Source organism: Doryrhamphus excisus, linkage group LG4, assembly GCF_037039965.1.
Source record: "Doryrhamphus excisus strain RoL-2023G ecotype Guam linkage group LG4, RoL_Dexc_Guam_v1.1, whole genome shotgun sequence".
In the NCBI taxonomy this organism is placed as follows: Eukaryota; Metazoa; Chordata; class Actinopteri; order Syngnathiformes; family Syngnathidae; genus Doryrhamphus; species Doryrhamphus excisus.
In genome coordinates this window covers 12,671,685-12,685,161 of record NC_136360.1, presented here as the reverse complement: position 1 = coordinate 12,685,161, position 13,477 = coordinate 12,671,685, and the positions used below count along the sequence as shown (strand labels likewise).

The 13,477-nt window shown below is 42.7% G+C and overlaps 1 protein-coding gene across 3 annotated transcripts; it reads right to left on the bottom strand.

Annotated features, from left to right (window-relative positions):
* Positions 1-322: 322 nt before the first annotated feature.
* Positions 323-12,916, bottom strand: LOC131129984 (kynurenine--oxoglutarate transaminase 3-like). 3 transcript variants are annotated; one of them, XM_058073994.2, is made up of 15 exons: positions 12,620-12,807; positions 12,384-12,459; positions 6,979-7,066; positions 6,833-6,894; positions 6,620-6,764; positions 6,118-6,267; positions 5,964-6,050; positions 5,775-5,897; positions 5,589-5,709; positions 5,416-5,492; positions 5,247-5,336; positions 4,953-5,139; positions 3,742-3,815; positions 3,538-3,624; positions 323-3,460 (listed from the first exon to the last, which is right to left on the bottom strand). In XM_058073994.2, exons 3-15 carry the CDS (start codon positions 7,063-7,065, stop codon positions 3,389-3,391), a joined length of 1,362 nt encoding a protein of 453 aa, XP_057929977.2. In that variant the 5' UTR covers position 7,066; positions 12,384-12,459; positions 12,620-12,807; the 3' UTR covers positions 323-3,388. The 3 variants fall into 3 exon arrangements, with proteins under 3 accessions (XP_057929977.2, XP_057929975.2, XP_078646342.1); XM_058073992.2 differs by lacking the exons at positions 12,384-12,459; positions 12,620-12,807 and adding an exon at positions 12,833-12,916; XM_078790216.1 differs by lacking the exon at positions 12,620-12,807 and having other exon boundaries at positions 12,384-12,574.
* Positions 12,917-13,477: the final 561 nt, after the last annotated feature.

The following is a 13,477-nucleotide window of genomic DNA, read 5'->3' as shown; positions in this document are numbered from 1 at the left end:
ACATAACGAGCTAACAAACCCATACTGATACCAAGATGATGAAATGACTAAAAGTGTATTTCGCTTTTATTCGGAGGGTGACCTCCACGTTGACAAGGGATTAAGTACACAATTCCTAACAAACTGGATGCAATGCTTCTCGTAGTTATTTAATGCAACAGCTCAAGATTTTATCACCACATTTAGGGAATAATCTGAATCCTCTACTCATCTTTAAAAAGTAACTCATGACAAATCTAATGAAGACACTTTTGGCGATTTATCACATCTTGGCATTGCAGAGTTGTGGAGGCGACACCAATACAGAGAGCAGGATCCAAAGTGCAGGTAAAAGATTATTTTAATAATAATGGCTGTAACGCAGCTACAGGAATCCAACACAACGACAAACAGCAATGCTTCCACAAACCAAAGATAACGCACCTGAACTAAATAGAAAGGTGACAAAACTAGTAACAGGTGCGAGTCATTAACATAAAGCATGTAGAACAGAAAACACCACAAGGCAGGAAATTGTTACAAAATAAGAGTCTAAACACAGGAACTAAGACACAAAAGGGAACATAAACAAAGTGCCACGCTGGCTAATTCATGGATCATGACAGTACCCGCCCCATCCCAAAGGACGGATCCCAGATGTCACAAGTCACAAGTCAAAAAGAGGCTGGGTGATAAGAGAACAGGTGGTGGGTGGCCGACAGGACCCCTTTGAATGATGGCTGGGACCGTGAACGAGGCGAAGGAGACGGGATCCCCCTGGGGGTCAGCGCGAATGACACTGTCAGCCTAGAAGGTGAGAGGGGTGAAGGACGTTGTCCAATGCCCCTGCTAACCCAGGAAGGGAGTGAGGCTACAAATTCCATAGTTTAAATTCAAGGTACGCTCAGTCGAGCTTGAGCAAACACATGTGAATTGTAGACATAAAAAGGAGTTATTAATGATAACCTCCATAAATGCAGTGGTCGTGTCAGGCCATCAAGTTCAGCAAAAGTACAAAATGACATAATTGAAGTGGTTGATCATTGAAGAGGTTGAGCCACATTCACAGTTTTAAGTTTTGTTAATCTATAATGGAGCGCTCACTGTATAGTGCTGACGGATGACTGCAGGTCAGGGTTCAGACTGTAAACAGGAGGGATGACGCTGGTTCACACGATGTCTTCACGTTAAGTACGACAAGCAGGCAATCAGGCCTGATGATGCAACACAAATCATTTGCATAGAAATGTGCACGCTCCAACTGGACACGGCCTGCATGAGAAGTGTCAAACCGTCGCGGTCACATTCATTTTATTAATTTTTTTTTTTGTCATTCATAAACAGGAGGGGGCATCTGCCACACGGATTAGAGCAGATTTCACGTTTTGACGTAATAAAAAGCAAAATGACAGCCGTGTAACCTCATTAATGCCACATGTTGAAGAAGAGGCTGACATGACATTAACACGCACAAACAGAAATTATTTAATAAATAGTCCACCTGCACGTTTTCATCCACGACCTCATGTTCCAGTGAGCGACACACACTAAAAAATGAAGGCTGAAAGGGACAAAAATTTTTGTAAAACTGATATCCATCCATTTTCTATACTATACTATATCCTCACTAGGGTCACAGGCTTGATTCCCATATTATAACATTTCCTCCAACCTAATTTTCAAAAAATGATTTTTCAACTCTTTGTTACTAAAATGTACTAAAATTAGTTTTCATCATAATATAACAAGTGGATCGTCAACAAATTGCAGCTTATTTTTTTCTCTTAATATTTTTCTGATAAAATTACAGCATTTTTTCTATTTCTGCTCTTTGTAGTTTTCAAGTATTTCAACTCTTTTCTTGTAATATGACATTATCCCATATTTTGACTTAATTCCCATATTTTCCTAAAATTTTCCAAAAAATACAATTTTATTGTTTATCATATTACAACCTTTTTTTTATATTTCAATGTTATGCTACTAAATCAGATTTTTTGTCACATTCTGTTATATCTGTAAAATTACTTTTTTCCCTCTTTCTATTTTGACTAAAATGAATGCAAATTGTCCATGAACTGATCTACCGCATGTATGACCACAAGTCCACCCTCGCTTGTAGCGTGCTCACAGCCCAGTGTACCTGCTGCTCCAATAAAGCTTTGAATGTTTGCATTAGATGCAGAAGAGATTAGAATGTGGTAGTTTTTTCTTTAATTATGGGCCTGCATGTGAAGCAGTAGCAATTTCTGATGCTGCGCTGAGGCATATACGATAGTAATGCTGTCCATCTTATTATTCCTCACACTTCTGTCAAAATGCAAATATTCACATGATGAATAAAAGAACTGCCTTAGCACTTTGTGCTTTCTTGAACTCTATATCAGGCATTTTTCTTATCACATTGACATTTAGCACTTTGGCAGTGGAGTTTGCATGTTCTCCCCTTGCATGCGTGGGTTTTCTCAGAGTACTCCGGTTTTCTCCCACATTCCAAAAACATGCTAGGTTAATTGGCGACTCCAAATTGTCCATAGGTATGAATGTGAATGTGAATGGTTGTTTGTCTATATGTGCCCTGTGATTGGCTGGCGACCAGTCCAGGGTGTACCCCTAATGAGGTTAATTGGTATAGAAAATAGATCTGGATCTGTTTGGTCCAGGACTGTGATCACCAAATGAACCATGGACTCTAGTCCTTTTAAAATGGACCATGACGAGTGTGAACGCACCCTGAGTTCAAAGCTAAACCCATTTTCAAATTTGACAAAAAGTGAGGATTTTTCCACAGGAAACCTGTGAAAAATGAAACTGGTAAAAAAAAAATGGTCGCAGTGGCGACCAATCCAGGAATGATTTTGGGATGTACCCCGCCTCTCGCCCGAAGACAACTGGGATAGGCTCCAGCACCCCCGCAACCCTCGTGAGGATAAGCGGTAGAAAATGAATGAATGAATGAATGTTGTAAGTGCTAAATTAGTTCATTGATTTAAAACGCATAGCTAAATAAGGAATTGGAGCTCATTGTGCTTGTCATTATGTTGTGTTTTGTCTCCCTCTAGTGGTACAATAGGTTCTTACAGCCTGTGACTTGACGGTTCAAACAACCCAATAGAGAAATTTCCAACCCCAGCTGACTTCACAATCCGCAAAAGGCTTTCTAGAATGATAAAATAGGTTTCTTAAAGTTGTTTGGAGGAGCAGGACAGTAAAAAAAAAAAACTCAGTAGAAAATTCTGTCATGTGGTACTGAATGACTTTTACAAGTACTTAACCATGGCTGCTTATCCACATACGTGTGTATAGATAGATAGAAAGTAGGATTGGGCAAAGAACCAAACCTTGAGGAAATCCATTCACTTTTCTAGGAACGTGTTACATCCACAGCAAGGTTAAAAAAAATCTGCCTTCAGTTTGCTGCAGAACTGTCCTCCTTCCACTTCTTCAGGATGATCTCTGCTGCATCCAGAGTGCTGTCTCTCTACCATCACAAAGATGAAAACATATACAGGTATGCATGTGTCGTGTTTACATGTCATGGTGCTGCTGGATCTTTACCTTGATGAAGCACAGACGGATGTATTTCTCAAATGCCTTTGTGGATTCCTCCCCGACAAACGCTGTGACAGGAATGGCTGCCAGTTTCTACATCAGATATCTTGTTATTAATAAGATCGTGTTTTTTTTGGTGCCAGAATGCTTTTTCTTCTTCCAATGATATATTTACACCTCCAAGCCTCAGCTGGTAATACATGTCTTTACCTTTTCTTGAACCATCCACTTGACAAACTTGTAGTCGTAGGCCTCGTCGTTGCCCATGTGTGACAGGTTCTGGTCTAAAGAGACAGATCACAACTCAGCAAACACAATCACACGACCATTTCAAGTCGAGATGTAACGGTACATGTCGTCGGAACCTTACAGAGAAGTATATGTTTCACAAAAGCTACACATTAAACAGGAATTTTGTGGCATCAAAATCACAGTTTTTCGAAACAATGTTAATAAATCATGTTTCATGATTGGAAATGTTGTATTTCTCAAAATATGCACATATTTAGGCTGCACGGCGGGCGAGTAGTTAGCGCGTACTGCGGTTTCCTCCCACATTCCAAAAACATGCTAGGTTAATTGGCGACTCCAAATTGTCCATAGGTATGAATGTGAGTGTGAATGGTTGTTTGTCTATATGTGCCCTGTGATTGGCTGGCCACCAGTCCAGGGTGTACAACCTCCCGTCCGAAGACAGCTGGGATAGGCTCCAGCGGTAGAAAATTAATGGATGTATATTTAAGCAAACATATTTAAGCAAATTGTACATTTTTTTGCCTAAATCAAACATTTTGAAGCATGAGAATGGCTAAATGAAGTAAAATACAAATATAAGGCATGTTCAAAGACATTGTGATAATATGTGGCATTCTCCACTGGTCACTAGGTGTCAGTACTGTTACTGGAATGTTGGGTGAGACAAACAAGCACCAGAATTAAATGCCATAACAACAGGCTTTTATTGCAGGTTTGAACGACGTCACGATAGGCACAATAATCCCTGATGAAAATCCCTTCCTGTTGCAGCCCGTGCCATGCTCAAAGTCCACTCTGAACCCCAACGGCACTTCCTGTCCGCCTCATGAGTACCGGAATACATTTAATGCAAGCATTATTGTGTCTTATTTTTGGTTATTCTTTCCTACATTGGGTAATAGAAGTGTATCTTTTCATTAGTGTGTTAACTCTGACAGCCCTAGTTATTACAAAAATGTGCTTTGTCTTGAATGTATCAGCTGTTTTCAAATGTTTTGCATTTTCTTGCTTATTGCTTATAAAATTAAGCAAACCCTGATCTTTAAACCAACATACATACATACGATTATGGCGGATTATCCACCCTAATACTTTCACATCGAACCAAACTGGCACTCCTGAAACTGGAATTGTACATTTACACAAAACAGTGCGCAAGAACTCACTGAGCGCCGTCACGTCCGCCAGCATGAAGTAACCTCCATCGGGGACGATGGGTGACAGCCCGGCCTCCTGCAGAATAGCGGCCAGGCGGTCCCTTTTCCCTTGTAGCTCTTCGGCCAGGGAGGTGAAGTAGCACTCAGGCTGGCCCATTATCTCGTAGTTCCGTAGCAAACTCTGCGCCACGGCCTCCTGGAGAGAAACAGGCCACTGTTACCGATGTGAGCTGTTCTTTTTCCTCACGTCTTTTTCTCATGATGTGAGCTGTTCTTTTTCTTTCAAAGCGTGGAGGCTCTTACCTGTAAAGGTGTTGGGCAGGTGTACAGTGTATTCTGCATCACAGTCTGAAGATGCCTGATCAGGTGCTCTGGTCCGATGGACCAACCCAGCTGGGGATGAGGTTACACGATGGAAGTTAATCAGCAGATCTATTAAATGGTTCTAAATAGCGCAAAGAAAACTTGTCACCTTCCATCCGGTGACGCTGAATGTCTTTCCTGCGCTGCCGATGGTGATGGTTCGATCCCACATGCCAGGTAAAGTAGCTGCAGAGGAAGATGCGGAATGTTTGTTGCTCCTGAACATGTAGGCTGGGATCGTGAGAGAAGATAGAAGTGGTGGTAAGTAGTACACCAACAAACCAATCTTAAGATGCTGGCATCCTTGGTAGACCATCCACTCGTAGACCTCATCACTGAAACACAGCGTGTCATGTTTCACGCACAGATCAGCAATCATCTGCAGCTCTTCTCTGGTGAAAACCTGAAGGAAATCAACTTTTTTTAGAACCGTCGTTTTCCTCTTGTGTGGGTTCTTGCCATACGTGCCTTTCCAATGGGGTTGTGCGGGGTGTTGATGATGATGGCTTTTGTCTTGGAAGTGAATTTACCGGAAAGCTCCTCCGGGTCGAGGGACCAGTCGGCGCTGGAGGTGGTTTTCTTGTCCGATTTCTGCCAAAGAGTGCAACTTCAGGCCTGACGCAACAAATGTAAAACGTGACTTTCCTGCTTGCTTACAGCATGTAGTGATATGAGTACGGGTTTAGCCCCCGCCATGCGGACCATGGGCACGTAGCAATCAAAGAAAGGTTCTATTATGATAACCTGAAGGGAGGAAGATGAAACACGTGGTTAGTCTTGGTAACCAATGTGTGGGAAGAACATGTCTCACCTCGTCTCCCTCCTCCACCAAACCCTGCATGGTGCTGAACAAAGAGCCATAGCCTCCAACTGTGACCAAAATTTCTTTGAATGGATCAATTTGGCGCCCGTATACTTTCCCATAAACCTGAGAGAGTGCCTTCACCAAAGCTGGGTGTCCCTGTGGGGTCAGAAGATGATGTACATGCCACGTTTATTTTGTTTCAGGCAAATGTCTCTTTCAGAATCCATTTTAGGTCCGCTCTTGTTCTCTAGTATGGTCTGAACCAGGGGTGTCCAAACCTTTTCCACCAAAGGCCACATATGCTAACAGGTGATATGCTCTTCAAGAAAAAAAATGCATCTCAGCTTTGTGATATAGGTGCAAAAGCCTATTCACTATTACTTTATGCTACTAAAATGATGTTAATTTTGCCACACAATATTATGGTGTTATGTTTTTGTTACACCCCTGGTCTAACCCATTGAAGTCGGGATTGCTTTCCCAGATGTTCCAGTATGTTTCTACTCACAAAGCCTCTTGTGTACTGGTTCATCTTGTCCACCGACACCGCCTCCACCAGCGCCTCCTTGATGTAGGGCGGCAGCGAAATATCCGGGTAGCCTTGACCCAGATTGACGATGGAGGGATCCGCCGCCACAGAGGTAAACGCCACCCTACATTGGCGATAAGAATTGCCCGTTAGCTTGCTTCAGCGTGTGGAATAAATGAAGATCTCACCTACCAGACATTCTTGTCCAGTCCTTCAATCCTCTTGGAGTTGCTGTGCCTAGACGCCATCATCTGCTGCAAGTCAATACAAGAACGGAACAGTTTCATCATCAGCAGTACATTTTGGCTAGAGTCGGCTAGTGGATAAAGTTGACTTACGTGGGAAATACAAAACCTTCTACAGGAGTTGCTAGCGGGATGAAATGCAAATCTGGAGCAGAATCGAACCTGCCTTGCAATGCTCATTCTGCACAAAAACAAGTCTAATGATTAGTGTGTAGAAAAGGTGAAGAGGCAGAGTAAATGAAACATGCACATTATTATATTACAATCAATGGAATGGTTCCTAAAACAATAAACTCCTCTTTGACGTGAATCCTTCTACCTCACATTTAGGTCTGTATTTGTAATTTGTAATGCATATTTATATATCTCATGCTAGTTGGTCATTCAAACAGGGTAGTGGGTGTGCTAGGCATCAAATAAACCAGTTTTCAAATTAATTATGATTAACCACCATTTGAAACTGTGTGAAATAATTTTACTGTATTATATGAACAAAAATATAAATGACAATTTGATATTTGTACAGTAAACCTCGGATATATCGGATTCAACTGTTCCCAATGGTTTTGTCCGATATAAGTGAAATCCGTTATATGCGTATACCGGAAAATGTCCGTTTTACGCATATATCGGATTTTATCCGTTATAAAAAGGCACTTCCTTGACTATGTTTCCAATGTACCTGGACTGGGCAATGAAAAGAGACGTAAGATAATGAGAATTTAACTTTATTGGACTCTGAGCATAACAAATTGTTGATTAAGCTAGGCCCTGTTACGCCCGTCAGGCCTATGTTATTTCCAATAGTGAGGTTAAGATCTCATTCACTGCTGTGCTAGTATTATTGACGTCACTCACTTTTATATTTGTCCTAAATCTGGAGCCAGGAGAAAGACAATAGCCAGTGACATCAACAAGATTAGCATAACGTAGGCCTACGTGATCTTAACCTCACTACTGTTTTGGGATTTGGCCTCATGTAGACCTAGGGCCTACCCTTCCTGCCACATTCATTACACGGACGCGCAATGCCATGGGGGAACTTTCTTTGATCCATGTTCACAGCCAAAGCTGAAGATTATAACATCTTTGTATGAATTACAGACATGTACAACAAAATAAAAAAATAAAAAATCTCAAATCTGTAGAAATGCCTTCTTGTTGCTATTAGGGAGGTTTAGAAACCAAACAATAAACGTGACGATAATGACGTCACAGGCTATTGACAAGTCGGCAAGTTCATACATTTCAATAGCATGTGACGTCATTATCGTTTGCACTTACGTTTATCGTTTGGTTTCTAAACCTCGCTAATGTCAACCAGGCCTAGAAACATGAACGTAAAAATAAATCAGCCATCCCATCGGGAGTATAAACGTTTATCACTGTTTCATCGTCCTTATGAATTCAGTGAAGCCTCAACTCTAGGCCTATAGAGAGAGTCAAAAACCAACATAAAACGAAGTGCTATCGCTGCACGAGTCAAGACGTAGGGAACTTGGCGATCTAATCACTCATGAAGTCTGTAATTGCGGACTGCTTTAAACGTCTTGGTGTCTCCATCAGAAGGACACGGTCAAAGATGGGCATCAACCGGGATATCTCTGTTGTGTCCTGGGAATCTGGAAGAGTGGCTGTGAAGCGGCGGATCACGTCCAGTGCATCGTAGGCTTGGGAGATAGATGGGGCTGACGGCTGCTGGATTCCACCTACAGCTCCAACTTCCACGACATCGTCATCACTCTCATCAGATTGTTCAGCCGAGTTCTTTACACATTCTATGGTTGCTTGGTCATCTAAGACGGGGTGTACCTGGAATAAGAAGACGAAGACTTAAAGGTAGTGAGAGATGTTAGAGCTAGGCAACGTCATCACATCTTCGATCATCGCGGGTCAGCCCAGCCGTGCCTGACAGGCGTAACATCAGTCGTCTCGGATTGCCCTTCGATGATCGAAGATGCGTCATCATGATTTACTCTTTCAGAATGCATACCTCCATGTCTGCTGCGTCAACATCAACATACTCTTCGTGGCTGTTCGGAATGGCCTCTCCAAGTATCTCTGCAAGACGGGACCAAATATTCCGGAATTGGGTCACTTCAACATGTTGAGTGGGGTTTAATTCTTCCTGGGAGGTTGATGGAACCACTTCCATGACTTTGACGTCAGCTGAGCCCTCTACGTCCTCACCGGCAACGAATCCTACTTTCCTTAAATGAGAAATAAAAAGAGTCTATAATTAAATCATAATGTCATATAGGCCATGCAGATGACGCGAGTTAAAATGCAGTAAACACAATGGTAAACCTCGCATTAAGTCAACCATGGGGGAGACCGGGATGTTACAATCTCTCCTGACCATCACACCGACTAACACAAACGGACATGATCTAAACTTGGACAACTTCTGCAAGGCCTGAGGAGTTGAAGTCTAGGCTAAACACACACGCCCTGGCGCGCGCATCAAAGACGTTTTCGTACCTTTAATCAAGCCCGCAAAAACACTTTTCTCTGTCGTTTGAGGGTACGTATTGTTCAAAGACTTCCCTCGCCCTTCGAAGCCTGCCAGTCCTTATTTTCAGCTTGTAAGTACACTTCAGTTCTGCTCGTCGACACACGTTCTCTCTCGACTGTCCCTGTATCCTGCCCACTCACAATGGCAACAATGGTTTGTGAACTTCAATCAGATCACATGACCCAAATGGCGCGAAGCAATGGCGCGAATCAGATTCTGAGAAAGTGATGGGGATTCCCCATTCTGACTGCTTATTTACCGTCTGTCCTGACGTCCAACTGAGGACTGGGGCGTAGATCTAAGCCTACCCTGGGGTAGACTGTAGAACCCCCCCCCCCCCTCTTTTGTCAATCAAGCCTTCATAGATCTTCATACGTCTGGCCGTGAGAGACTAACTCTAGGGGGGACTTAATGCGAGGTTTATTAGGCAAAGGTTTTTAAACTAAAATTGAATTTTTGGAACCTCAGTGGCTTTTGGTTCATCTTGGAACACACAGATAGACCTAGGCCTAGCATTTTTCTAAACATACCTGAAGACGTTTCTGATTGTGCTTTGCTTGACGTTGGCCCATGCCGATTTGATGGCAAACATGGCGTCCAGCAAATCCCACTTGAAGGTTTCCTTCTTTTCAGCAGCCTGCAACCTTCTGTTTGCCAGGATGTGCCTGTAGAAGAACTTCAAGTTGCGAATAATTCCACCATCCATAGGCTGTGTGTGACTCGTAGTATTGGGGGGAAGGAAAACCAGCTCGATGTTGTCCAATCCCACGTTTGGGTGTGCAGTACAGTTATCCACTATCATGCATATCTTACGATGATAGCGTCCCATACGAACATCAAGTTTTTTCAGCCAGTCCTCGAACAGGAGACTTGTCATCCATGCCTTCCTATTGGCTGTGTACTCATTGGGTAGATGCCTCACACCTTTAAATGCCCTTGGCTGCTTACTCTTGCCGATTACGAAGAGAGGGAGCTTTTCAGAGCCATCCATGTTGGCACCAACAAGAAGGGTTATGCGTGTCTTGGACTGTTTTTTTCCATGGACACTTTTGCCAATAAATCCCAGGGTGTTTTCTGGCAGCATTTGCCAGAATAACCCAGTTTCGTCGGCATTAAAAATGTCCTCTGCTTTAAAACGTCTCAGAATGTCAGCGAGCTTCTCCCTTTTCCAGTCTTCGACAACAGTGATGTCGACGCCACCAGACTCTCCACACTTGCGTATCTTGGCGATCCCCCATCGTTTTTTGAAGCGGTCAATCCAGCCAGTTGTGATCTTTGGATCCTCGTGGCCAAATTCCTTTGCAAAATATTCAGCTTTCTGGCGAAGCATCTCAGAGTCAATGCGGATTTCCGGTAAACCATTTTGCCGGAACCAAAGAATCAGTGCATCGTCCACATCGTCATAAGAGACCTTTCTAATCCGTTTGGCATCTCCCGCTTTTCGTGCAGCTTTTTCTGGATCTTCAATGTTACTCTTTATAGTGTCCTTATTTTTGAGAATGTCACTCAGTGTTGAAGATTTCAAACCGAATTTGGCGGCTATGGTCACTTGCTTCTCCCCTGGATGTTCCTCGGCATACTTTACAACATCGTACTTTTGCTGAAAAGTAAGAGTTTTTCGTTTGGGTGGCATGGTCGTAGCGATTTCGACGATGCCCGCGCCCGCCAAACCACTCCTAGCGACGTGAATATAAATCGCGCAGGCAACGCTGCAAATGACGTCGTATAGCGGCCTGTCACGATTCGGCGAATCGGAGCGCCACGATGCGGCCATCCGATATATGCGAGGGAAATTGGAACGGGACTGGAGATTTTGTCCGAAATAGGCGAAATCCGTTATAAAAAATCTGATATATGCAATGAATTTTTATTGGAAATGCATTACAGAAAAATTGGTTCTTTTTTATCTGTCCGTTGTGAGCGAATTTCCGATATATCCGAGTCAGATATATCCAAGGTTTACTGTATGTATTAACAGCTCCACGTGAAATGACAATTTAAATTAAATCATGCTAAAAGATGCTAACATGCTAACATGTTATGAGCTATGACGGGTAGCGTTCAAAGACACAAAGTCGTTTTTTAAAGTTGAGTGTAGATTGTATTTTTGGGAGGGCTGCAAGGCGATCGAGTGGTTAGCATGCAGACCTCACAGCTAGGAGACCCGGGTTCAATCCCACCTTCGGCCATCTCTGTGTGGAGTATGCATGTTCTCCCCGTACATGCGTGGGTTTTCTCCGGGTACTTTCCTCCCACATTCCAAAAACATGTTAGGTTAATTGGCGACTCCAAATTGTCCATACGTATGAATGTGAGTGTGAATGGTTGTTTGTCTATATGTGCCCTGTGATTGGCTGGCGACCAGTCCAGCCCCTCGCCCGAAGTCACCTGGGATAGGCTCCAGCACCCCGCGCGATCCTCGTGAGGATAAGCGGTAGAAAATTAATGAATGTATTTTGGGCGGATTTCAAATGCAGCAAATTCAGAAAATTGTAGTTTCACAGAGTGATGAGTGATAGTCACTGACTTTTTGTCTTTGTTTATTTGGACCAGTGCTTCTCAAATAGTGGGGCGGGCCCCCCTGGAGCATGTACATTTCTCAACATGCAATTTTACTCATGAATACGCATGCTCTCCGTTTTGTTGCATTTTTCATGTTTCAGTCTGTCAAGTACAAATGGATGAATAGATATTTTCTGTTGAAAAACAGAAAATAATTGAGAAGTACGGATTTAGACCAAACAATAGAGACGTTGTCGTGATGTTTGGAGTGTCCTTCAATGCACCTCACCATGGTCTAGTGACAATGACGTCGTTCAGATGACTGGACACTAATTCTACAATGTGCCACGGGCCAATAAAACACAAACTACTCGCTAATAGTGATACCATAAATACGCTCATGAAACATAATCTATAATGAATAAGTCTGTTTTGAGTGCGGGCCTTGAATTCAGATATTTTAATACAACCTTTAACTCACCAAACTCAAAGCACGTATTGCGTGTGCTTCATTAGTTTACTGTAGTTGCAGTAACATGGTCGTCCGCTGAGCGGCACTAGGGGGCAACCACAGAAGCGAAGAAGAACACCAGCCAGTCACAACACAGCTAACAATATGCTCTTTCCTAGGTCAATAAAGTCAACTTTTTTCTCCATCAAATAACAACATATCATTACCGGGGGGTGTTTATTATATATTGCACGAGTTAAACTCACCACCGGAATCGAAGGTTTGACGTTTTGCTAACTTTCCCGACCAGCTACGAGCACCACATTGAAAGGCCACCAAACAGCTTGGATACCTTTGCTAGTGTAATCATCACGTGAATGCACGCTGCAGGCTCCAGTCTTGTTTCAACAAGAAACACACACAAATCCCAAATGTACGGTAATAAATCTACGAACTGTCCGTCAGTTAGCCACGCTTACCTCCGAGACAAAGGAGACCTTTTGAGTGCAGCTAGGAAGGAAACGTCATCCCCACTCGCCCGGCGTCGGAAATTGGCAACTAAGCCATTTATTGACCTCGGAAAGAGCAGTTTTGATTATGCTATGTATTGTAGGATGACTAATAACAAACTGGCACATGGTCGCGTGCCTTGGGCTCCCTTTAGAACATGTGTACGTATATATACGTTTTCATTTTCTTTTATTTTGTAGTGTTTCTGGTTGGTTTGTTGTATTTTGAATGTTTTTTTAATCTTCGAAATAAACTATTAAACCTTAAATGCCCTCCAAATGAAATCACATCTTGTCAGACATAATAGTGTGTCAGTCATAAAAGTGTGACGTTTAAAATAGAACACCAATCTCCTCTTTTAAAACTACAGTACACCGAGATGAACTAAGATACACTAATGTCCTTTTTTATGACGGTGCTATGAAGGCATCACTGGTGAACCATGTGACCACACGCTGCCAAGACGAGACTCGTCTAGTACTGTACTTGTACAAGAATGCACGCTTTTGTTAGAGAAAGTTTATGATTCAAAATGACAGTATAGAGACTACACAACATAATGACATGGTTTGTGGTTAATTTAATTGGAGTTAGATTTTTCACCACGCATTGCA